Source organism: Phocoena sinus, chromosome 10 (genome assembly GCF_008692025.1).
Source record: "Phocoena sinus isolate mPhoSin1 chromosome 10, mPhoSin1.pri, whole genome shotgun sequence".
In the NCBI taxonomy this organism is placed as follows: domain Eukaryota; kingdom Metazoa; phylum Chordata; class Mammalia; order Artiodactyla; family Phocoenidae; genus Phocoena; species Phocoena sinus.
The window spans coordinates 8,429,765-8,456,631 of NC_045772.1; the positions used below are offsets into that span (position 1 = coordinate 8,429,765).

Genomic DNA, 26,867 nt, shown 5'->3' on the forward strand with positions numbered 1-26,867 from the left:
CCAGTGGTAAGGGTATCCAGGTGTTTCAAAATGTTGAGCAATTACTTCTACAAGTCGAGAGCCCAGTGGTAAGGGTTGGAAATACAAATTTAGCAGTCGTAGCACATAGATGGTAATTAAAGCCATAGGGGTTGTAGGTGCTCGAGCTGGAGAACACGGAAAAGAATTCTGCCCTTTCTGGTGCTTACATTCCAGTGAGGGAGATGGATAATAATGACTAAACAAGGTAATTTAAAAAAGTGGTTAAGTTCTGCGAACAAAACATAGCAGGACAAGAGCATAGAGTAGCTTAGGGTGGGGATGGGGGTGACAGTTTATCACGTGAAGAGAGAACGAAGAATAGGGAGTTAAGGGCTTCTCTGGTGGCACAGTGGTTGAGAGTCCGCCTGCCGATGCAGGGGACACGGGTTCGTGCCCCGGTCCGGGAAGATCCCACATGTCACGGAGAGGCTGGGCCCGTGAGCCATGGCCGCTGGGCCTGCGCGTCCGGAGCCTGTGCTCCGCGATGGGAGAGGCCACAACAGTGAGAGGCCCGTGTACCACGAAAAAAAAAAAAAGAAAAAGAATGGGAAGTTAAAAGTAGCCAAGTGGGCAGGAAGGGAAAGGGTCTCAAGCACTGGAGGAACCAGCACTTGAAGGGGGAGCACCTCACTTGATTACAGTTTGGAAGCAGCAATTTGGGGGGAAATTCTTCTGATACCTCTAATTTTCTCCACATATCAGCGGACACAGGATGCTTGCTGGCAGTGTCAAGGTCTCATTGCTGGTTGGCTACAGTAGATTTACAGGCGTCCTTATTTGCCCCGCAGTGACTTTTTTCCCCAAGTCGTGCTGCTTTTGGTTGCTGGTGGAAAATAGAAAATAGGTTTTTCCAAAGTGGGGATTTTAGCAACCATATTATTGAAACTATAGGCTATAAAATCTAAACTGGATTAGGAAGGAAATGAGGAAAAGGAGAGGGCTGATGGAGTCGAAGAAAGTAAATAGGCCAGCGTCCTGGGGTGGCTGATGAGGTCAAAATGAAGCCAAAGAGGAGGGGGAACCAGTTCGGGAGGACAGGAAGTCAAGGTCAAGGATGCTGAAATTAGTGATTCTGGAGGGGAGCAATTTGGTGTGAGTATGGGAACGTGTGGCCAGGGTGACTGGGGGAAGGAGTGCAGAAAGCTGGCAGTTAGGATGGATTTTCCAAGTGGATGCTGAAGTGACCTAAGGTGACAGCAGAGCCCACAGCGGTGAAGAGGGCTGAGTCAGAGGCTAAAGTCTTGACAACCATCTTCAGTTCTAAAACACACCCCCCCCCTTAGACATTTATGCATTTTTAAAATATCCAAAATTTAAAATAAAGTCTTTGGTGATAAAGGTCTTCATAGGTTTTGCTATGATCTCAATTCCACAAATACAGCACTTACTTGATATAGGTAGGCCTGCAAGGTGTTTTTGACATCTAGTTCACCTCTCCTGACCTCACATTTCCTGGTGTTACTTACTTTATGATAAGAATTGGATGGTACATAGCCTACCACTTTGTACAGCAGACTTGCTTAAGACCATTTTCTTAGAATTCCAGGTGTCTTTCAGCCCAGGCGTTTTGGCGTGATAACTTTGGAATCCAATCTGGGTTCCTAGCATGGTGACTGAAACAAGTTTCTAGTAAGTGATGAATGTTTACATGGTATGCTTAGAGCAGTGCCCTAATGTAAATATTATAGGAAGCAATCAGTCAGTGTTATCTACTAGTAGCTGATTAAACTATGCTGAACGGCAGTTCCTCATGAAATGGGTTTGCCACTATCTATTTCACACAGCATTCTGAGAATGAAGTCAGACACGACACTACCTGGGAATTACTAAGTCTTAGTTTCCTTCCATTGCGGCCCTTTGCCCTTCTAGCGCTGTTGCATGGTCACATGTGTAACGAGTCTCTAGCAGCTAACAATAAGTAAGAAAGTGTTCAGATGGGAACAAGCTGGCTTTCAGGGTAAGGCTCTCCCGCTCCTCCACAGTGGTGAGCACCGGAAGCAAGGCAGGGGCGCCGGCAGGTGGCTTCGTGGACACAGCTGGCACGCTGTCACCTTCCCGGGCTGCAGCAGAGCCCCGGCAGGCATCGTCCCTCTGCCCTCCTCCACTCTGTAGTGTCTTCGCTCCAGATGCACATGAGGCTCATACGGGATGACAACGAAAGGTAGCAGGAGAACCTGAACTTCTTTCAGAGACTCTGAACCCGGCAGCGTGGCAGGCAGCAAGGAGCACACACCCACCAGCGGCTGGTCAACCTGACAACTCCGGCAACACAAACCTAACAAGACAAGATAGACAAAGTGGAGGCCCAGTCCAGATGCTGAATGTCAGACAGCATTTATGTGTGGGGCAGGGCGAGGGAGTACAGTAGTAGAAATACAAACATTCAACAGACGAGCAAATTAAACTGGCTAAATAAAACAGGAAACCACAATAAATGCTTAGCAGCCAAACACATTTATTAGTCTTTTTTCTTTTTTTTTTTCCAGGAACCCAAAAATATTTTGTAGTTATAATGTAAGCAACTGAGTTGCACATAATACAATCATATCTTTCCAAAATAAAATAAAATAAAAAACTAAACAAAAACAAAAATAAGCTGCTTAAAAGCCCAAAAAAACCCTTCAGAAAACTCATATATGCATTACATCATCTCTCAGTTTTAATGAAATGACGACGACTTAATTCCTTATTACTCAACCTGTCACAATCCAATAAAAGACCACCCTTTAGTTTTTTTTGTTTTTGACTTTTTTTTTGAAATCCAGCATGAGAAATACAGTACCTGCTATGGCAAAAAATACACATAAAATGCAACTTTTCAGCTTATTTGTACATTAGTAGAGTTTAACATTTTATTGTTTGTTTTTTAAGTGAACCAGTGATTTTAAGTACCACTATACTAAAAAAGTAAAATAAAATATAGAAAAGGGGGGCCCAGCCTGCCATGCAAGTGCACCTCTAAAGTGCCTAGTTTCTGTGTCCATGTAAAACCAGTCATATGAGGAGCAATTTCAACATATGGGAGTTTGATTAAACCTCTGTTTAAGAGAAAAAAAAAAAAAAAAGACAATGCCACAGCCTCCCTTTTCTCCCCTCAAACTTCCTTAAATCCCGTCATCCACTTTCTCTATGGCCCACCAGTAGAGAGAAAAGAAAGCCACCAAAATAACATTGTAAAAGCTATTTCAAGTATAAGAAAAACAAAACACTTCTAGGTAACTTGCAGAGAGCATCAAAATTGTGCAGCTATTCAGTCATGTTTACAGGTTTTGTTTCTGCGGACAGTGTTTCAGATGAGAGGATTTTTGCTGTACCTTCCTGTTACCTGTTTGTGTGCAAAGTTGGAAAGCTGCCTTTGAAAGATCCAGCCTCTTTCTGATGCCCTTCTCTGCACCTTCTGTGAAAGGGGGCAAGGAGAGAAGCGAAGGGAGGAGCCATACGTCCCAGGCCGTCAGGTGGCACTGCTCCGTCTCTCCTCTGCGCCATCCCCCAGGGCCCTCACTTCTCTTGTTCACCATCAGTGACCTAACTCTCATTGCAGAGATTCCCATATTCAGTTTCCTGATTTGGTAGGATGTATTTTACTATGTAAACATAGCCCCCTAGGATTATGGAACCCAAAGCAGCATATATATCTCCATCTAAATGGAGAAAGAGAAAATAGTCCAGAAACCTCTCCTCGGGTTGCTTCTGTTATCTGTTTTTGGTTACTCGAAACAGGGAGGGGTGGGGTGGGCACAGAGTAAGTCATAAGCAAATAGTGGAGCGTTAGGAGTGGGCATGGTTGAGCCGTTGCATCTGCTTATTTTTTTTCCTCTGGGAAGGGTTTTTTTGTTTTTTTAAAACCTGTTAAAAGTGTTCCTGCACCTTAAGTCACACTGAGGTTAAGGCCAAGGGTGCAGAATCTTGTGTACGTGTCTCTGTGAGCACATTCATGGTGCATGCACCATTTTTTAGGTCTTCTGTGAGATCACTGGACACACTTTGGTCACTGGTGTGTGCAAAGGGTGGTGGGGGGGAGTGTCCCAGGACAGAAGTGCAGAGATCAGCAGAGCCCTTTGGGAGCGTCGCAGAGGGACAGAAGGGCAGGAAAAACTCAGGAGGGACCAGAGGAAGGAGACTGATAGAAAAGGGGCTTCCACACAAACAACAGAAATAAAATTCGCAGGTCGACAGCGCCCAGATCAGAAGGTGGGTGGTGGATATGCGTGCATTTATCATCAAGCTTCTTCCCTCAAAGGAAGTCGTCAGTAGACAAAGATCAGCGAGCCCAACCTAAAAAGGGCTTCCTGACAGATACAGGGTTTATCTTTAAGATGGGGGGAGCTAGGGGGTTTGCGAAGAAGCTATTCAAAACGATCTATTCAGGGGCGGGAGGGTGGGAAAAAAAAAAAAAAAAAAAAACGATCTATTCTGGTCCTGCCTCATGAGCGGCCAAATCTAGGAGAGCAGTAGCTGACAGATCCCTACAAGCAGCACTCGTTAAACTTATTTACCTCTACCTAAAGTCAGCTTCAAGCCTTGTGGAGGGAGGGACACCTGAGGGTGCGTGGGCCTTTCATGGAGGTTGCCTGCATGTCTCAGCTGAGTCTCCTAAGTAAGAAATCAATTCATTTCCAGAGCATCGCAAAGCGACACGGCTATGAATTCTACAGCACAAAATTGAAATGCCAGGGGCTGATTCTCTTTATGATCTACAGAATGCTACTCAGTTACTCAAAGTGTGTGTGTGTGTGTGTGTGTGTGTGTGTGTTTGAACCAAGAAAGGTTGAGAACTCAAGGTCTCAGGAGAAAACATTCTGGAGTCCCTGGAGGGGATGGATCTTCTGGGAGAGAGAAATCCAGACACTCCCTACCCTGGAACTAGAGCTAGAATAGATGGCATCTATTCAGAGCAGGGTTTAAACACTGGTCTGTCGTCACTGTGTATGGGAGGCAATGGAGAGAACATCACCCCACAAATGCAAGTCCACTCCCCTAACCTGTTCTGCTTTCTCTTCTTAAACATGAAAGAATAAGATCTGAAACTTCTGATGGCTTTTAAAAAAGAAGTGGAAAACATCATATTTTAGGGTTGCTTTCACAGCAAAGAAAAATTGTAAAAGTTATCCTGCTATCTACACGTTCATATTTTTCCAAGGATAACCCACCGATGTCAGAAAAGGAGGGGAGTTAAGGGTCTACACTGCAGGGGAAATGTACCTCGAGGTATTGTTTTGTGTTAGACAGCTGAAACGTCAGAATTTTATTTTTTTGTTTTCTTTTTTGTCTAAAGGCAATCTAACAGATTGGAACCCTGATGAGATCGTGCCTGTGCAGGCTTGCAGGGGCACGAGGAGACTGTGATCAAGTCTGTTACTAGTTACAGTACTGTGAACATCAACAGCAAAACTGCTGCAGGGAAACACTGGCTCCAGGCACGGCGGTCTCTTGCTTCCGATACTGTGTGTTGCCAGTAATGCCTAGACCAGAGCAATGCAAGGGCCATGACTGACTGCAGGAAGGATCAACAGAGGGACGCTGTCAGGACAAATAGGAGGCTGTGGGCTTTCCCGTGTCAAACACCTCGCTGCTCACTAGCTACACACAGCTTAGTAACTGCAAGGGAAGCAGAGAGGTCACATATGGCGGAGGGGTAGTGGATAGGGGAGAGCTGCCCTGTTTGCCTGTCAAGCAACAGCCCTCTTCCCCGTAGAGCAAGAAAGTTTCCTTACAATTAAAGTCACTTAAAAATGACTGAGAAAGAAAAATTAAAACGGAGCGAGGAGGAGGAGTTTTTTTTTGAAATGACATAAAGATTAAGGTCAGCACGAGTGAGGCAAGGTTTCCTGAGCTGGAAAGGGTTCTGAGTTCAGGACAGGGTGAGCACTTTTTTCCGGAAAACACGGGGGCCTTCCGGGCCCTCCTGTTGCACCAGGCTGACACTGCACGGCTAGGATGGAGATCCCGTACCACACTGGTTGGTAGGGACTGCAGGCCCCCCAGGAAGTGCCAGGCCGGACTCACACGTCTCTTTCTACCTTACTGGGCCGACCTTACCGCTTCTTACTCTCACTCCCCTTCCCTGCCAGCTCGAGGGGATACCATGGACACAGAAACTGTAGAACAAGGATACAAAGCTACTTCCTTCCCCTTTCTGCCCTCTCCTCCCACCCCCCCCTTTGCAGAATGCATAGTTACAATTCACACGTTACCAAGTAAAGAAGCAATGATGACCACATATGGGACCTTTTTTTTTTTTGAAAAAAGAAAAATCCAACAACCTCTTCTTAAATTCAGTATCAAAATTCACATTTGCATAATAATACATTTCAAGGCCATTAGAGAGGAATGAGAGTGAAGCCCCGGAAGCTGCAGCATCTCTCCTCCCTGTGTCTTCCTGAATGAAGCTGAAGGAATCTTGCGGAGGGATTGTTTTCCTCTTTGGGGAGTTCTGAGGAATTATGGAAATGGCCCTTAGCATTCACTTGATTTCTCTTTAGAAAAGAGAGGGAGTGGGGAGAAGAGGTGGAATTGTTTAAAACAAACGTGAAACAAAGGAAGAGACACTGCAGATTTCTATGTTTAACTATAATAGTTCTGAAGAAATAAAATATGATTGCAGATTTTTCTCTTTTCTTTCACAAACACGTCCATCTTATCCTCTCAAAAGCCTTTTCCTCGTGTGTGATACCCTGTTTGCACAAACAGCAACGTTATGTGCCTTCCATTTGGGAAAAGCATTGCCTTCTCAGGACACAGACTCAAAGGGTGGCAACGCGCTGCCTGCCCTGCGTGAGGCAGGAGGGAGAAAAGCCTTCTCGATGTGCACAAGTGTGTCACAAGCGTCACCATATTTCAATTCTCCAGCGCTTGCGGGAAAACAAAGACTAGAACAGCCACAGCCACGGCCACACACGCACACACATAAACACGGAGACAACTAGGCAATGCAGAGAGATTAAGTTCAACCTGCGCTCTTGGACTAACCTGGTCTCTGCCATCTGTGCATCATCACCTCGTCATCCCCTCTCCCAAGCTCCGGAACCTCTCCCCCACGACTCTACACTGTGCAATTATAACGCCCCGGGGTCGGTCCGGAGAAATGCCGACTTCCCTAAAGACCAAGCTGACCGCCTTTCTGTTTTATCCCAATGGGTAGGTTCTTCCTAAAACAGACGGTCTCTGAACTCACAAAGGCACATTCAGAAATACTACACTTAAGTAATTCATTCCTTGGACAAAATTAAAAAGGGGTGGGGTGGGGTGGTGTTTTAAACACATATATTTTAACTTATCCTGAAACGTCTGGCAAGAAGTGTCATGCTGAATGTATCACTTGGTGAAAAACTCTACTACCTTTAAAAGGCATGTAACTTAAGGGTTCCAAAGGTTTTCGCTCTGTTTTGTATAAACAGTCCCCTTTTTCATTTTTGGCGAACACACGCAGGATATACTCTCTTCCTCTCCATAAAGCTCTGCTGTCAGGTTGGTCCTGCAGCGAAGTGGCTCCTGGCATCCCCTCACCTCTCACAACCCAGCCCTCCGAGGACTGTGCACGCCTTTCAGGACCCCAAGGAGAAGGACCGCCAGATGCAGTAAGAGGTCCAGGGAAGTGGGGGACCAGAAAGGAAGGAAAGCACTTCGCCCCACAACATCGGAAGCTACTCCAGTTTCTCTTCTGCTGCTCACCAGCAGCAGCAAAGAGGACTTTCACTTTTTGAGAAAAACAACCCCAGCTAATTAATATTGGCTCAAAATGGATCAATTCCAATTGGGAATTTACTTTCAAAACAGTGATTTATATTTTGAAAGTTAAACTGAGGCACAAAGTGCTTTAGGGAAACACTATTTCTTTTCAATTTAAAACAGAACACTTCTTGCCTCTTTCTGACCTTTCTCCTCCCATGAACAAAACAAGTGTTTGTCACAATGAAGAACCAACAGCTGAATTTTGCAGAGACCTTTTGCTCAGGGCAGGACCATTCTTCCTGGTGTGCACAGTTATCGTTAAAAACAAATCCAGGTGTGCGGCTAACTGAAGAGGAAATTATTTAAATTCTGTGAGGCAAACACTGGCAGTTTCTATCACTTTTGCTATTTTATTTTGGTGATGGTTGGAGGTTATTGTAACAGACTGACAGTTGAAAAACCACTCAAAAAATAAACAAACAAAAAAACCCACTCAAATGTTTGAAGACTTGGTAATTAGTCCAGATCGAGTCCGAGTGACCGTAAACATGAGGATGGCGTGGATGCCCAGCCGGTGGGGTGTAGCCCTGTTTCCTGACCGGTGTTCCCTTCACCATCCTGTGCATGTCTGTGGCCTCTTTCCCCTGCTGAAGCAGGCAGGGTCATTCATTGCTCAATTTTAATTATGTTACTACTATGTTCATAGATTCTTGAAGTTGATAATTATCTCAAATGAAGACTGTGATGCCAGTACCTCCTTCGTCAAATTTCAGGTCAAGAAAACAACGCCATCATTGACAAATGGGGACCATCTCTGAAAATACACACACCTTTGGCACTGGCCATAAACCTACAGGCCTTATCACAGGCTGTGCACTAAATCTGGAAATGGAGATAATATTCTATGTTTTGTAATAGACTGACGATGTCCTTGACAACATTTTATACACCTGCCTGTTTCCAGACTGCTTGGACACCCTGTACTTGTGGATAAGAAAGCAGAGAGGCTGTGGTGCAGTTCTGCGGCTGAGGGGAAGGGCACTCCGTTTTCTGATTAACTGCTGAGGTTATACACGCGGGCCAGACTATTTTCCTCTGCACTGTCGCACGCAGCCTTAGTTGTACACTCACGGGAGGGAAAACAGTAAGATTTCTCTTTATAGTAACACTAAGAAGTGTAGTTAATGCATAGACGTGAAGTGTGACAAAACTTGGCGAAACACTGGAGAAGAACAGGTTTGATTTCTTTTTTTTAACCAGCTAAAAATGTATCTCTACTCCTAAAGACCTTATAGATAAGTAAAAGAAAAAAACCCAAACTCAAAACAATAACCTAGAGTGTTGTATGCTGAATTTGAACTCTGAGGATGGGGGAAGAAGGGGACCTTTTCAACATAAAGACTCAATTGTTCCCTAATCTTAGAGATGGCTACTACAGCCAAGTCTGCTGCAAACATCCTGTTTACACAGCAGAGAACAGGCTTGGCCTAAGCATTCTGCTCAGCTCACAGACATCTTCATTCTGTTTAACAGTCAAGATGGCAGAATAGAAAAAATAAAACTAAAAAGTACGCAGCATCTGAGGTCGATATGGAATCTGGCTGTTAATCTTACAAAAACTGCCCCCCTCCCCCGCAAAAAGTGGTGAAAGTGAGAGTGAATACTTGCAACTAGTTAATAGCCTGTGAAATTTTAGTTGCTGCTAGCTATATTAATAACAGGTCTTCCAAGTTCTTCGACAGTAATTTTTTTTTCTTTTCTTTCTTTCTGCATATCTTACACACGACATGCAACCCACAGGAACTTGGAAGAACCAGCTGCTAACTTCTGCTACATTCACGTCAGAAGAGGTGGGAAAGTTCTTAGAACAGGAGCCACAGTAATAGAAAATCAAGTTGCTGTAAATAAAACGGACTGAATGGCAATCAAGGCGTAATGTTGATTTACTGGGGGACACTGATGAAAGGATGTGCTTTGGAACCTTAACTTGTGGCACTGCTAAGTTAACTTCCGTGAATGTTGTAAATGAAAAATATCAAGGGCTGGGGACTTGGGGGATCAGAGATGCCACATGGACCATCCATTTCATCACAGTGTCTAGGAGATCTGTACTTTTTTTTTAAAACACCTAAAATTAGGTCATGGCACTGGATCTTAATTGCCAGGAGAGGTCTCCGGTCTGATGGAAGACTTCCCTTCCCCTTCTAGTGCTTCTTTCCTTTTGGCTACTCATGTGGTAGACAGAAACCAAGTTCATGATGTTTGAGAGTGGGATATCTCTGGCCACTAGTAATCAAGTGTTTAAAAAAAACAGTAAACTGGTAAAAATTGGAAAGCTCAAGTTTACATGATCAAAATGTTCATGAAGTAAATCCACGTAATGAGAGGTCACCAGCAATCCCCTGTACCCATGCCAGAATGCAGTGGAAGAGAAGATGCTTCCCGCCACATCTTCTAAGTGTACTGAGGCCATCTAACCTCTCAGCAGACATGGCTCTTGCCAAGGAATACCATGGAAAGAAAAGTTTTCCTCTTCCATTACATACTCACTATATCCTGTTCTTAGGTCACTGACAACCAAAAAAGCAAAGCTTCCAGCAACTGGTCAAGAAAAAGGGAGTTGATGGGAAAGGGAGGAGACAAAGGAGAAGAGCAGAAAAACAGGAACCCCTTTCTAAAGGCCCGACACAAAGAGCCTTTCCAAGTCACTGCAGTTGTCACCGGAGAAGCTGATACACAGTAACGAAGGGTGACAGCACGAGGAAGGATCTTGGTATCCCACATTATCAAGACATAAAAGCATACTTCCTTGATTTCTGTTTCTTTAATGACTTTAAATTTAGCCCACTGTCTTTGGGGCCTGTCCAGAACCACTCCAATTTCTGTAGCGGGTGAGCGTCTTACTGTCTGGGGCGACGGGACCACATGCACATACGCACGAGTTCCTCCTGCTTAGGATGTGTGGGTGTATGTACGAAGGCACTAAAGCGGTTTCAGAGAAACTGCAGGCAGCAACCCCACCCACTCCCTTTACCTGTCGAGCAGGAGTTTCTTTCCCACTGGGAAGCTTAGGTGTTTAAAAGAAGCTGTGGTCATGCTTGGGAATTCTAACCCCTGGCCCAGGAGGGAATACAAAAAGAGAATTCGACATCACCAAAAACTGAAAGGAAATACTCCACATCTCCTGCTGGGGGATGGGGATAATTAAGCAGCAGATCTTCAAAACAGCAATTAAAATGAGCACAACGGTAGCTGGGAGCTAAAAAAGTAAAACCACTTGTTCCTTATTAGATTCTTCTACTTTCTCCTCCTCCCTTAACAAACGGAGGTAAGACGGACATTCTTCATTAATAGAACAGTCCATAGATACTTTTCCTCTAGTAATGCCTACATTTAAAATTTGTTCCAGAAATTATTAACCTATATTTCCTAACTCTTTACATAGATTCTCAGCAATCCAACCGTACTACTTTACAGATTAGAGTTACTTTTTTTTTTAAGCTGTTGTTTCTTTCTTTGATCCTTTCTTTTGTTGCTGTGGTTGGGGAGACAGGGTGAAAGCTTCCTTTAAAGAAAACCAAAAGTTCCAAGGGGAGATTTAAATGTTCAGTCTTAAACGGAAAGGAATAAAGTGATGGCATTCCCATTTATACACACCAAACACTCTCCCACTAAATTATGCACAATTTCCAATGAATCCATGCTAGAGCTCTTATAAAGCTTAATCCTTCTCCCATATCTTTTAAGCTCGTGAATTTACCTGTTGCTGCTAAATTGATAATTTTTAAAAAATATTTCTTTCTACGTGTTTTAAAATGTGTGATCCCCAGTATGACAATAATGTTTGGAGACTTTTCTTTTTACATTTTAAGTAAAAATTGTTTAAACTTTCTGAAGTTTCAGGAACTTGTAAAAGTTTATTAACAGGAAAGAAACAGCCGTCTATCTAGGATAAGATATGGTTAAATAAACCATCTTCCAAAATCTGGCTTCCTACCCTAGAATTCCTGAGAATGCTTGCAAATTTTAAAGCAGGAAAATAAATGTTAAAAACAAAAACAAAAAACACTGTTAAATGCTCCCAGAGTTAGTCTTCATCTAAAATATATATTTATATGTATATATATATGCACTTTTTGGTCTTTTTTTAAGTTTTCAGTTTTTTTCCCTTTAAGCTTATGATGGAAGAACATTTTAGCTTCTCATGTTTATTTTTACATATTTCAAATCCCTCATTATGTCTTGTAAACAAGAGGGGCTCTAGCACCCGGCTTTCACCGTAGTATCGTTAAGGAACTCAACTAACCCATAGTGCAGGTCAAGGAATCAACAGGCAGGAAAAGAGGAGGGTGGGGAGGACACGCCAGGGAACCAAAAGCGGCAGTGGACAGTCACCACTGGCTCGCGTGAGCCTCAGGACATGCTCCCGGCCCAGGGACACTCAGATTCAGCCTTCTGTAGATGTGTGAACACAGCTGCTCTTCACCTGGAGGCCACCACACATGCCAGGGTTTTGCGCCCCCAGGCAGAGAGCAGTCGGTGGGGCTCGAAGGAGACATTCTGTGCATGGGCAGAAGTGGAAGGGGCATGGTGGTGATGAAAACCGGAGGGCACAGTTAGTTTTCTAAAGGCATCCGATGGGACCAAACCAACGCTAGAAACTGAAGTTTGACCACCTACCCACAAAGGGTTCATAAAGACTTGCATGAGCAAGCAGTCACTTGAATTACGCACGTCAATCTCTTTTGAGGCTAGGTTTATAATCAATAGAGTAAACTGAGAGGACTACAGAATTCCCATTCTTTGTCTCACAAAACCACTTAAATGCAAATAATTGGTTTTTGCCTTTTCCTATACACAGCCACCCACCCACCCACAGACACAAGCTAAAAGTCAAATACATTATTAGGCATTGTTGTATCCTTCACTGAAGATGCTAAAGAAAGAAAAACTCCCTTGTCCTCACTAGCAGCAAGTTACGGAGGACAGTAGAGGTCTGCTCCCACCAAGGGTTGGAATGGGCAGGTATTTGCTGGTACAGAATGTCGGCACTTTATGTTAAAACAGTATAATGCAGACTGGGATGTCCACACAAGTGCTACCACGTTACCGGCACACGTCCCCCCCCACCCCCCACCCCCGCCCCGCCAGCCATCTGTTTTGTATAAAGGGGTACCCTTCAGGTCTGCTGTAACTCTTCACAAAAAGCAGTTTGATACATTTTGATTCCAACATAAGTACATACATGTTGGTGATAACTGTGGATTAAAAGTTGCCCCCTATTCGGCCCAGAGTACTACTACATTGATGCTTAAAAAAAAAAAGTCTTTAAATACCGAAATAAAAAAAGCAACATTACAAGGAAAAAAAAAAGAGGTCAAAACCAAAAAAAAGGTGCAATACTTAAGTCTTTGCTAAGTTATACCTGCCTAAGCAAAACCACATACACAGGAAATACACAACACAGAGAAACAAAAGGAAACGCTTGAAGTACACACTGGTTTAAGAACATTCGTTAAGTAAACGTTTCTGTCAGTGATGGCCTGGTGCTGTAACACGCCACGGCCTGGCACAGGTAACGCTCAGCAAGAAGGGGGCAGAGAGGGAGGAGCTGCGGATGCTTGCAGGAGGCTGCTCACAACTTATTTTTTTTTCTGTTTTCGTAAAATGTTAAAGAGAAACAATAGAAATTTTAAATTCAGCATTACCTGACTTTCTGACCAATTTCTCATACCTGATTACACAAGAAAGGGGGAACACAGTTTTTCTGCTTTTGAGACATCACATCATTAAAAGCTACCTTACTGTCTGTTCCCATTCAGACTAATGAAAAGGCCAGCATGAAATTTAACAGATATTCAGATGTGCCTACTGGTAGCCACTTACTTCAAAAAACAGAAATAAATAAACACACAGTTGCTCCAAGAGGTACCTCCTGCTTTCCTAGTTTTGGGGACTTGGCAGTGTTCCACTCTACTGCTAGGTCAAAAGAAAAGAGACAGAAAACTCACGCTCGGGCTACTTTGCAAATGTAAAGGAGCTCCCTGCTTTCCTCATTAAAAAGCACTCTGTTCATCTCAACACAGCCCAACGGGGTGGCTTCAGTAGCAGTGGCTCCCCGAGGTGCTCGTGCTCCTCTGTTCTCATAGCTAAAAAAAATAAAAATAAAAATAAAAAGCAGATGGCCGGCCAGCCAGCCTGCGGACTGTCAGCAATGCAGCTTTCTGAGAAATCAGGATGGGGAGAGGAGGACACAGGTGCGTGCGCACGCACGCGCACACACACACGGAGACAGAGAGAAGGATGCACGCGAACGCACATGAACACACGTGCACACACATACCAGAACGAGCATGCCTGGGCAGTTACATGTGCCAGAACACACTGGTATTTATCAACCAGCCAATCACAATTTTTTTCTTTTTTTTCTTTCTTTTTTTTTTTTTTTTTTTTTAGGTTTTTTGTGTTTTTGTTTTTAAAGTGAGGCTCCGTCAAGTCTTCCCTCCCCCCACCCCAACAATTCTTTTGAATTCCCCTCCCTCCCAAACATGGTAGACCTAAGGACGGAAACACACCCAGTGCAAACAAAGTTAAAAAGCTATTTTTTTTTCAGTATATATGTTTCTTAGCAACAACTTCCATATAACATGAAAAAAGTGAAAAACTAGAAACTAATTTTTTTAATTTTTTTGTGTTTAAATTTAAATGGTATGTGTACTTGCTTCACATTGTCTTTCTAGGTTGGCGTTCATGATTCAAGTATTTCAAGAGTGATATGTTCTCTTTTTGGATTCATATTCCAAACGAAAAAACTGAAGTTATAAGGGAGGCAACTATGTGCTCAGACAGTCTGTCAATGACCCACCTTTTTTTCTCTCTCCGTTTTCTTTTTTCCTTTTAAAAATGTATTTATTGCAAGTTGAAAAAAAAAACGAAAAGGTCAAGTTAGTGCTGCTGCTGTTCCAAAAAAGGTCACGAGGTCAGAGTTGAAAGTTCTAAGTTCAGATTGAATCCGACCCTCCTCCCAGAAGGTCACCAGGTAGTAAAGGAGCAGGGCTGCCCATCCTATGGGGATCTTCCACGGTCGGGACTCCCCACAAGCTAGAAGAATAGTTTGGGGGTCCCCACAATGAAGCGCCAGCAAGATCGGCCCCGCTGCTGCCACCAGCACTGCTGCTCCATTGCCCGAGCCCTGTGGACCCACCGAAAAGATTCAGAGCAGGTCCGACGGGATCTGACTGGGTCTGGCCGGTCTCCAGGGACTGCCAACCCGCTGCGGGTGCACTCGGGGTTGCCGCAGGGGTAGGGGGCTGAGCTTGTGCCAGAAAGCGGCTAACTTCATCATCAGTGGCAAACTCAGCCAGGATGGTAGTGTTTCCCAACACACACCTGGAAAAAAGGGGAGGGAAAGAGCTATGCATTTGAGGAAACTCCTAAAAGCATGCATAGGGACTGAGTATTTTGAGTCCTCACTACTCAAAAGTGTGGTCCTTTGACTAGCAGCTTCCACCTCCCCTGGACGCTTTTCAGAATCACAGGATCGGAACCTGCATTTTAACCAAGAGGTGACTGAGAAGTACTGATTGAGAACAACGTATCACTCAATCTCCAGATATCCAAAGACTACTGGAGAATATTATACATCAATATCCCTTGGGACATGGAATTTGTATGTCAAGTAAAATGTCATCTCTTTTTTTTTTTTTTTTCCCCTTGGGGGTAAAAGATCACAGCCCCAAGCATCAAGGTGACCCAGCTCCAGGCACCTAAAGTGCTGCTTCGTCTCAGGGCCGGGCTCACTGCCTGACCTCCCCATCACTTGCTTGTTCCGTGTGTCCCTTTCTGTCATGGCATCTGCAGCCACGGGGAGTCAGCTCCTTCTGTTCACCACCTTGACAGTGGCGAGGAAGAGGATGGCCAAGGTCTGATCCAGCCCCACTTACTTCAGGCAGAACCCCTGCTACCACTAAGACCACAATATTCATCATCACCCACAGAGAGGCCAAAGAAAGCAGCTATAGACCCTATTATGAAAAGGGACAGCACTTACAGCGTCTCACATTTCATCAATACTGGGTTTGTTTCACGGTACTAAAAATTTACTCACTGCTTCACAAATCTGTTACTTTTGGAATTCTGCTTATCGGATACAAACAGGACAATCCATGCTTACGTAAGTAGAAGAGATCAGCCACCTCGGTACTCGAGCAGTTGCTCATGTCAGGATGCCGTTTGTGTGCGTGTTCTCGTGCATCTCTGTTTAATTAAGCAGGTGCCCAAATACTCACATGTGCCTCTTCATGCATGTTTGTCTCAGTGAGCGTAGGCTGGGTACTCACATGTGCAGTGCAGTTTGGGCCTTGGCCGCCTCCTGTTTGGTGCTGTATCGGATCAGGGCGGTGCCCTGGGTTAGGTTCAGATGGAATGTCAGCAGTGGGCCATGCTGCATGCAGATGGTTCTCAAGGTTGACCCATCAATCTAAAGAGTAATGACAGTCATGAGATAAAAACTGGTGATGGGGTGGGAAAGGAAGTCAAGTGACCTTTCTTATATTTGAGAATGAGAAGGACTTCCAGTTCGTAACTAACAGCATTAGTACTAAATAAGTCTAGGAGAGACAAATGAAGAACTCAAGGCAGGGAAAGACTGCACTGAATACAGAGGTCTTCAAGACAAATCTTAAGATATTCAAAGCACTGGGCTCAGATCTAATGTGGCCATTTTGCAGATAAAAAATTTGTATAAGTACAGCTCAAAACAAAAGCATATGATTCAACCTGTGGTCTATTTTCCTTAAGAGGTAAACAAGTAAACCTACAGTGATTGGTAGAGCCTTAAAAAGCAGAAATAAGATGGTAACCAAATAAGAATGTAAGAGAACATGCAAAGTTCTGAGCATGATTACTAATGTAACATTCTTCCAATCTCACAAAAAGCTACAGAGAAAAGACACAAACAAGAAAGGCACTGCTGACCACCTGACGATTCAGAATGCTGACGGTTGACCCAGCTCAGACGATTCTGATGTCTCCTTACTCCTACTCTCGTCATCTCAAGGAGAGACTCTACGTCTACCTACTTCTTTGTGCCTTCTGCTGCCCTCAGCCAACGTGACCAATGGTTTTTTTATAGCTGCTCACCCTAGTCAGACTCTCAGCATTAGGGTGTTCAGTGATTAGGGACAATTGCCCTTCCTCACCTACGACTTAGAGAACAAATCTCTTTACTCACTCTGATTTAGTTGTATCAAGATCTTTACTAGGTTTATTGAAGCTGCTCAGTGCAACATTTCAGTTCATTTTTTGGGAAGGGAAACAGATCACTACTGGAATAGCCTTAAAAAGTTGTGCTACTGGTGGCAGCAGTGGAAACATTCTGTGGTTTTACCATGGAAACCCTACAGGATGAAACCCGGCAGTTTCACCGTAATTCTTTACAGAAAATGATGGGACAAAAGCTCTTAGCATTGTTTTATAAATGAAAATTGACTATGTAAGCATGTCAGTATATACCACAAGTGACTTTCCTGGGATAGATGCCCTATAAATAAATTGTAGGTGATGACAAGTAAATTTATCCAGGTCCCCAAAAAATGTGGCCTTATAACCTCCTTTTAAGCTACGACTGAGATTAGTGAGATGTCTGCTATTAGGTGGTTTTGATTTTTAAAATGAATCAATTCTTTCTAACACAAACACAGCCAATCCCTATATTCATTTTTTTAAAAAAATTAATTTATTTATTTATGGCTGTGTTGGGTCTTCGTTGCTGCACGTGGGCTTTCTCTAGTTGAGGCGAGCGGGGGCTACTCTTCGTTGTGGTGCGTGGGCTTCTCATTGTGGTGGCTTCTCTTGTTGCGGAGCACGGGTTCTAGGTGTGCGGGCTTCCGTATGTGTGGCACGCGGGCTCAGTAGTTGTGGCTCGTGGGCTCTAGAGCACAGGCACCGTAGTTGTGGCGCATGGGCTTAGTTGCTCCGTGGCATGTGGGACCTTCCCGGACCAGGGATCGAACCCATGTTCCCTGCATTGGCAGGCGGATTCTTAACCACTGCACCACCAGGGAAGCCCGCCTATATTCATTTATATACATATACAAATGTAATCACTATTTTTTCATTTTATTTATTTTTAAATTGAAAAAATTTAATTGAGGTATAGTTGATTTACAAAGTTACATTAGTTTCAAGTGTATAACATTTTTATAGATTATACTCCACTTATAATTATAAAACATTGGCTATATTCCCTGTGTTGTACAATATAGCCTTGTAGCTTATTTATCTTATCCATAGTAGTTTGTACCTTTACTATTTTTCATATGATAATACAGGCTCCTTTTAACACTGCTTCTCTCATCCTAACCATATTACACCCACAGCACTGTGACAACTTAGAAATAATGCGCATGTTTTGAGGATGGTTATATAAAATGTCCATACGTCAGTCAGCTCTTCGCTAAATAAGTAACCCAGGGCTTTCAGCTGAGTTGATTAGATATGGAGATTAAGAGCCGTTCCAGATAGTTCCTCATGTTAACTGTATTTAGAAAGCTGTCCATCTCAACATGAACCTTGAAATACGAGCCCCAGATTTACTCCCCACAAATAGGTTCACTGGGTAAATAAATTTAGGAGAATCTGTATTTCCCCACAGAGGATCATAATACATGTTAAAGCACAGTAAAGGGTCTAAGAAGCCTCATAATGAAGGCACCTGCTTCATTTTGTTTAATCAAGTATGTATTACAAACATATTAGGCCAGAGACCTGTTACTATCCCATGGGAACACTCTGGAAAGTGCTGGCTTAGTAAGGTGTGCATGACTCCACTTATGAATTAAATGCCAGACAATTTAGTCTCTGTGTCAAAGGGAGGGAGGTATAATTGATTCCTTTTTAACAAGGTGTTGGTAAAGGTTGCGCTGTCAAGTCCACATGAAGGCCCTGGGCTCAGTTTCCATGGGTCCATTTAACCTCATTTGACTGCTCCATGTATGCTGCTGCAAATATGCCAGTTATCAGGCAACTCAAGCAGAAGGGAGGGAGGTTTGGTGTAAATGAAACCCCACCACTGTAACAACCACCCAGAGAGCACGTTCTGATGAGAGCAAATCAGTAATGCCATCTACAGAGAAGAAGAGAACAGACAGGAAATGAAAGTTAAATTCACACGTACGGCATTTAAGCCACGAAATCCACACATTCCTTCTACTGCAGAGATGGATGGTTAATTGTGTATGAATGAAGCATAAAAATGGTTACCAGTGAGCCACAAGTCTCGTTGGATGAGTAACACAAAAACAGGTAACTTTTTTGCTTGGTTCCAGATTCTGACAGGCAGATCCACACAGCAAGTTATCTCTGCTAAACAGAATTCACCAGATAACACCACCCCATGCTCCCTATTTATAAACTACACGTGTTAACATCACCACGAAGGCAGGCGTGAAGCTGAGTGTCCAGCACCCCCCCAGCTTCAGAAGTAGGCTTCGGGCCTTAGCTGGGGAGACTCACCCCTGCAGGCGGGACCTCTCTGTCGTGACCAGGAAATAAACGAGCTCTCCTCTCTGCTAGTCCCACACACCTCGGACTTTCCCTCTCTTAATACAATCAAGTCCCATCCAGAAAATCCCAAGAAAGCGTGGTTACCTGTGGAGTGAGATTGTGAAGAACCAGCCAGTAACTCGGACGAACTGAACCACCATCACTCCAGGTGGAGGCTGGAAGCAACCAGAAAAAAAGATCAGGAAGAACGATCAAAAAATTAAGATAGCCACGCGTGAGACACATTTTCAAACAGCCCACATGGTTCCTCTCTCCTCTTATAAATCATCTTCTCCTTCTGCCTCACTCTGACCTCCTTCATCCTGTCACTGAACAGCCAGTTCTCTTCTCCTAGACCTTGATCCTATGCGCTCTTGCGTCTTATTCGCAAGACAACGTTGTCCTCCCAGGGTTCTCATCTTCACTCCGTCAGTACCTCGGGAGTTCTTGGGTCCCTCTGCCTTATGCTGACTTCAATTCTCCACTCAAGAGATACTTTTTCCTCTACCCGACAACCGTGATTTCCTCTGAGTTCATCGTGTCTTCAACATTTGTGTGAACGTAAGCCCCTCAGGTTGGAACAATGATGCTCCTTTAGGCAGATCCTTCTCACCAGAGGCAAGCCGTGAGTCCTGCGTCCCCCACCCCCTGACTGAGCGGGGTGCTGTGCTGCTCCAGGGAGATGACGGTTTGGGGTTGGTCAGACCGGGAGGCGGGCGGGGCAGCGGTGTAGTGTTCCTTGAGGAAATATGGTTTTTCCACATCTTGTTGGAGAGATGAGTGGGGTTGTGTCCTATGGGATCTGGGGACCATGTCGATTTGTAATCAGGGAACTTTGCTATAAGAAGAGAAAATTAAGGAGGAAATTAGGTTAGACAGGTCACTTTTGTTAACAAATACACATACACACGCACACACGAATACATACGTGCTTAAATTCTAAAAATATTAAGGGCACAATTTAAGAGGCGCAAAATAATTTTGTTCTCTGAGCTTATCAAATATAAAATTTCAATGACTCTTACTCTGAATTGACAAATTAACACATGAGCTAAAGAGTTAATAAGATAACTAATTCTTTACTGCTTTCTTAGCTAAACACAACCTGAAAAGGAAGATAAATTCAAGGAAAGTATTCTTAAAGTCACTAGTCTTACTTATACTTAGATATAGTAGAATGTGAACCCAGGCAGAGCTAAAGTATTTATTCTATAAATACTTACTGACTGAATGGAATGTACATTAAAAATTAAACTTTTCTTGATCCAGAATACTAGATAACATTCAAACAGATTTTAAAAATATAATCAACAAATATTCACCAAGGGCTTACTCTGCTTTTCAGGTGCTAAATCAGTGCTATGGATAATATAAACAGTTGTTCCCAAGAACTTCAAGTTCAGACGGGAAAACAGAAAAGATGAACAACAGAACTGGTAACCCAGGCAACATCATATATGTTCAATACATGGAGGAGAATGACAATGCTGGGCTGTCAGCAACGACTCTGCCAAGACAAGTCTTGAAGGACTGATATAAATGGACGGCTCAGCAAGACAGGAAAATAGAAACCGAGCTTCAACTTAAACTCTCTTTGTACCAAATATGTTTCTCCCCAGTTTTGGCCGAACAACACTTCACAGTAGCAGAGAGGGAAAGGAGGCCACAAAGGTCTGCTGGGGGCAGGTTCAGATGCTATCAGGAGTTTTAGCAGTAGATTTAGCAGGCAGTGTTTAAACTAGGGCCAAAACGTGGATGACAGCAAAGAGAATGGAAGAGAAGAAATGGATCTGAGAGAGAAGAAACCACTTGGGAGACGTCATCACCGGCTGGATCCAGCAAGTGAGGGAGACAGGAAAGAGTGAGGAAGAGGCGAGAGGGAAGACTGAGATGCTGCGACTAAGTGATGTGCAGCAGCACCACTAAGAAAGAGAGTTAGTTAAGAAAGAAAGACAGGGCTTCCCTGGTGGCGCAGTGGTTAAGAATCTGCCTGCCAATGCAGGGGACACGGGTTCGAGCCCTGCCCCGGGAAGATCCCACACGCCACGGAGCAGCTGAGCCCGTGTGCCACAACTACTGAGCCTGCACACCTAGAGCCCGTGCCCCACAACAAGAGAAGCCATGACAATGAGAAACCCCCGCTCACTGCAACTAGAAAGCCCGCATGCAGCAACTAAGACCCAACACAGCCAAAAATAAATAAATAAATAAATAAATAAATAAAAGAAAATTTGTGAGGGTGAGGGTTGGAAATGTATACATTTAGTTTTAAACAAGGGTGATGCTTGAGTCATCTCTCAGGTGACCGCTTGTAAACGAAAGATAAAATAGTTAAAACAGAGGCATGGGCAGTTACAGAAATAAAAGAGGTGAAAATGAGTTTTTACGTAAAGGTAGAAGCCCTAGGGGACTTCCCTGGCAGTCCAGTGGTTCCCTAAGACTGTGCACTTCCACTGCAGGGGGCATGGGTCAATCCCTGGTCGGGGAACTAAGATCCCACATGCCATGCAGTGTAGCCACACACACACACAAAAAAAAGTTTTAAAAAAAAAGGTAGAAGTCTTATAAAAGCATAATGTAGGGTGGTGTTTAGAAACACGGAATATGGAGTTGGCTCCTTTACACGCTCACTCGGACCTGAGGCAAATTCTATCAGCTGTCTGAATCTCAGTTTCTTTATCTACAAAGTGGGGGTAATAGCGGGACCTCCCCCACCGACTTTGGCGAAGGTAAGATAAGAATTCACGCTGAAGGCTTAGCATGTTGCCTGGTCCTGAGAGGTTACTGTTGCACTGCTGATATGACAGAGGTGGAAAGAAAAAGAAGACAATCCGTAAGTACATTAACCCGCAGAGCCTTAGTAGGTAGCTAAGGATTTGTTTTATTTGCATTCGCCTGGATAAACGTCAGAAGCCTTAATGACTTTAATGGCTTTAAGGTCCAACTTTTGCAAGACCAAGGTGCCACCAATTACTAATGATTGGTCTACCAATCTATAAGGCGTTGTGCTAAGTAAGTGACTTCAAAGGCTCTGTTATAACCATTAAGTTTTCCATTCCCTATTGTCTTACACACACACACACACACACACACACACACACGGAACTCAACAAATGTTGTTGGTAGAATTAACCAAGGTCCTCTTTTTTTCCCCTTGGCCATCTGCCCTTAGCTTTTGTCTGTAAGTGGAAGAATTTTTGGAGAAAAGCAAGCTCTAATTGGCTGCCTTAGGAATAACAACCTGGACTTAACTGGTTCTTCCCACGGCCCCTGATTTTCTTGGCAGACTGGTTAAAAGAAAAGCACTTGTGTCATCAGGATATAACCTCTGCCCTCTCAACACCCATAGCTCCCTGTAATTATGTCACCATCTGTCTTGGTCCTAAAGCTGTATTTGTCTCACCCTGCCTCTGTTGAGACTGACTGCAAGTTCCCCAAGGACGTGGCCAATACAAGAGGTGTGTCTCCATCCAGGCTGACCTAAGCTAGTCAACCGCTATAGAGGTATTTATTCCTTAAGAAATAAACGCCAATTTCCTTTGTAGAAGGCCGCCGGACAGGAAAGCGCTAGCGAAGGGGCAGAAATGGGTCACACGCGTACCTGAAGTGCTATGAACGTTGCTGAAGGAGTTGTCAGAGGCACTGTAGGGCCAGGCACCAGGTGAAGGCAGCGAGGTGTTGAGGGAAGAATTAGACCCTTTGGATGACGAATGAAGAACGAAATGAAAACAGTGCAGATAAATGTCAGCATAACTAGTGAAATCTTGAAGTATTTTATTTAACCTTAAATAAGAGGGAGGACAAACTATATCTAAAAACGAAATGTGAAAAGCTACATAATCCTATGCTTTCTGGTGAGATACCAGCAAGTACAAATGAAGCCACAGCCTGCCAAACATGAAAATACTGGGTGCTGAATAAACACGAGGGGTGTTTCACTTATTTACCTGTGGTGTTATCCCGCAGAAGTTGGTGGTCAGTATCTACAATGGGAGATGTGGCTGTACCCCCCAGCACACTTCCTGGGGTGACATAGGGGTCAGACTCAGGGTCAATGTTTTGGATACCTTTCCATGGCACTCCTGGTTGGAATTCTGAGGTAAGGAGAACAAATATTGGATAGAGGTAGGAAGTTGTTCAAAACGTGGTAAAGTTATTTTTTGATACAAGAAATAGATCTGTGAAAAGTCTAAATTCTGAATCTATTTTAGCTCAGATTTTCATCATAAAAAAAAAAAAAAAAAAAGTTGGCCTGACATATACTTTGCCAGCAGCACTCCTGTGCTATCACGACATGTCGACCTTCTTTCTCTGCTTGGGAACTTGATGTCACAGACCTTCAAGGTCTGGCCCCAGGCCTTGCTCCCAGGGAAATTCAGGCCTGAGGGCAGGGAGGCAGGATACAGTAGTATGGTCTCATGACAACTGTGAGGCATCTAGGACAAAAACTGGGAGAAAATCTGAGTTGGAGAGGAGATATTTCTCCCACTTATCTCACTGGAAATTGGCTCAGATGCACAAAAGAAAACACATCTGACCACTACTGAGGGGAATGTCCAGGGACAACCACAGGAATAATTTGGCTTATCATGAGAAAGCCTAGAAAATATTTAAGTGTTTACAATTTTTTATCGGTTAATTTAAATCATATTTAAAGCTATATTAAACTTTTACTTTCCCAATCATGATGAGGAAGAACAGTATGTAGTACATACGAATATGCATTATACTAGAAACTATGCATATTCATAGCTCAGATATACCCGTATAGAAAGAGGTTTAGAAGGACATATACCAAACTTCTTGTTTTTAATTTTGCTTTAATAAATTAAAAGTTTTTTCTACAATGAAAATAGATTACTTGTATCAGAATAAAAAGAGAAAACAAATAGCAAACAGTCTCACTGCACTCACTACTGCATACCTAGAACCTGAGTAAATACTTGCTCAGTGAATAAACTAATCAATTCACTGGACATTTCAGAAGAACCCACGTTTCAAGGCATCCTTTGCATGGATGAATGCCAAGTCTCGGCTCCAAGGTCACCTTATTTTACTCCCAGGCTGCACTCCACGGACTTCCTCTGGCCTATCTGTGCCTGTGCAGTATTTACCACACAGTAACTTGCCTTGTAGGTGATCAGTGCTCACACCTATGTTCCTGACTGAACTCTACAGAGCAGAGACCCCCTCTAATGAAAATTTGCTATCTTCCCACAGCAAATTCTTCCCTGCTTTTATCAGACAATAATTACTGAATGAAAAAAATCAAAGTGAATGCCTGTGAGTGTCAGAAGCAATCTGTTCAGAACCTGAAATTAACAATTATAAAAAAAATGATATCCCAGAAAAAAACATTTCCTGTACAATACCTGGAGGCCAACTGGCATTGCTGGATTTACTTCCGATTTTATTTGTTGGTGGAGATTTGGCAGGTAACCAGCTATCACCAGCAGGACCCGTATGGCCACCCAGTGTGTCACCCGGGATGATATCAAACTGGTTGTATGGTGACCCTCCTCGGGTCTTACCAGGGGCCACTATAGCGCCTGAGAAAAGAGAGAGGTAACTAATTCACACCAGAAAGGACTCCTATGAACAGAACTTGTTGCGCTTTCATTTAGAGGAACTCAAACACAGTATGCAGTAAAAAGAGTCCTGGAATTGGAGGTCACACTTGAAAGCCACTGCATAATTAGGAAGCAGGATGACCAGTGACAACTCATCTCACCTTTCTAGCCTCTCAGTCTGCACTTATGCACACAGCACTGTTCTCATTCCTGAATGTCCCTTTCAATTTTAAAATTCCATGGTCTTATGAAGTTAACAAAACTTTCATCAACTACGAATCATACCATCATCCCCCCAGTTTTTACACTAATGACCTAGGAATGAGGAATAGGAAAAACACTCAACAATTTGCGGCACATAGAAGGGTTTTTAATTACATTTCTACTGACACCAACCCACCCAAGTCTTTAAGTGCTGATCAGGCCTAGTTTAGCTGGAAGAAGCAGAGAAAACAGAGGGAGTTCGCTGGAGAGAAAGGCATCTGCAACTGCTTTAAATTCCAAAGCAATGAGACAGCATTCCCGCCGAGGGTCTCTGCCAGCACAGGGCCAGCAGTGAACTCTGCAGCTCTGAGATCCACGGCTCCACACATGAAGAACAGCAAATCCTTTGTAAAACTGCTGTCCCGAGAGCATTTCAGTTTTGTTGGTGCCCCCTTCATGAATTTTATATGCTGGGAGGCAGGAAAAAAATTAAAAGCTTAATAATTCCCTTAAACTAACAAAAAATGAACTTTACTTTAAATGAAAATTTTGACCTCTGTGAGATACCATTCTACTTATCTTTCAAATGAATTTTACATGCTGTATTGTGTTACCTGATCTACTCTTAGGATGCTGTTTATGAACAGATAAAATTACTTCCAGGGTAATGTATTAAAATATTTGTGTAGGGACTTCCCTGGTGGTCCAGTGGTTAAGACTTAATGCTCCCACTGCAGGGGGCACGGGTTCAATCCCTAGTCAGGGAACTAAGATCTTGCATTCCACACGACATGGTCAAAAATTAAAAAAATGAAAATAAAATATTTGTGTAAATATCGATTAAAATAATCTGTTTGGTTTGGCCTAGCACAAGTATTATCAAAACTGTCTCCATGCTCAGCTAAGAGAAGTCATTCGCTTTTCTGGAGCCACTGACAGGAATCTGACTCAAGGGCACACAGTACTGAAGTAGTAGGAAATGAAAAGCTCAATTACCTTGGGGATTGCTAAGGAAATGGGAAAACATTACCTGTAAGCTCTAAAAAGGCAAGCGAGTATTTTACCTGTAAGATAGCTTCTCATATGCCACTGTGCATTTATACTCATATACCTATCATGTCTCTGGGGACAAGGGGACTTAATGAATCAGCAGCCTAAGGAAGCAGCAGCCTAAGTGTCCAAAGCTATAGATGCTGAGCTTAGATTATTCAGTCCAGAAACAGATTTGATAATTTCAATACATCATTCTTGATTTTGTAGCATGAAATCAAATGACAATGCTTAGGGATAGCAGGCAGAGAACTTCACATGGCTACTTCACCAGCCTACCGGATGGGCACATGAAAGAGGGGTTTATAAAGGAACCCTGAAAGGCTCCAGACTGATGGGGCTGAGGCTGCCAGGAAGCCCCTGCAGGAGCCAGTCCAAAACCTATTTACACTTGGTTCTCATGGATACAGCTGAGTCCAAGTAAATTACTGTCAAATGAAACAAACATTGAAACCAAGGCTGAAGGAAGGTCCTAAGACCTTTTATCCATTTCAAAGGGAAATGGAGATGCTCTTACAGAGAATTACAGAGATGGAAGAGCTGACCCACATTCAAAACCAAAGCCTACAATGCCCTCAACTGCTGTCTTGCAGACACTGTCATTCATAAAGAACAAGAAAGCTTTGTGTAAAGTTCAAACCTCATGTATTGATCTATTAGTCATCTTTTAGAGATCAAAGAGCTCAAACAATCATCATGATATATATTTGTTGTGATCTCTCTCTCGTAGCTCCAAAAACTGATTCTGTTCTCTCAGCCAATTTATTAGGGTTTTAACAAGGGGAGCTCAAGTTCACTGCTACTGCC

The 26,867-nt window shown here is 43.4% G+C and overlaps 1 protein-coding gene across 8 annotated transcripts in view; it reads right to left on the minus strand.

Moving 5' to 3' along the window:
• Window positions 1-2,455: 2,455 nt before the first annotated feature.
• The window catches only part of TNRC6B (trinucleotide repeat containing adaptor 6B), a 261,599-nt gene continuing 237,187 nt past the window's right edge, over window positions 2,456-26,867 (minus strand). For 6 of the 8 annotated variants that reach the window (XM_032645306.1, XM_032645303.1, XM_032645302.1 and 3 more), the window contains 7 exons: window positions 24,609-24,785; window positions 23,184-23,330; window positions 22,838-22,933; window positions 19,850-20,074; window positions 19,342-19,412; window positions 16,032-16,171; window positions 14,278-15,081 (listed from right to left, as the gene is read on the minus strand). In XM_032645306.1, the coding sequence (XP_032501197.1) occupies window positions 14,694-15,081; window positions 16,032-16,171; window positions 19,342-19,412; window positions 19,850-20,074; window positions 22,838-22,933; window positions 23,184-23,330; window positions 24,609-24,785 (1,244 nt within the window). In that variant the 3' untranslated portion in view covers window positions 14,278-14,693. Of the gene's footprint in view, window positions 15,082-16,031; window positions 16,172-19,341; window positions 19,413-19,849; window positions 20,075-22,837; window positions 22,934-23,183; window positions 23,331-24,608; window positions 24,786-26,867 lie in introns of all 8 variants that reach the window. The other 2 variants (XM_032645308.1, XM_032645301.1) reach the window with 1 other exon arrangement.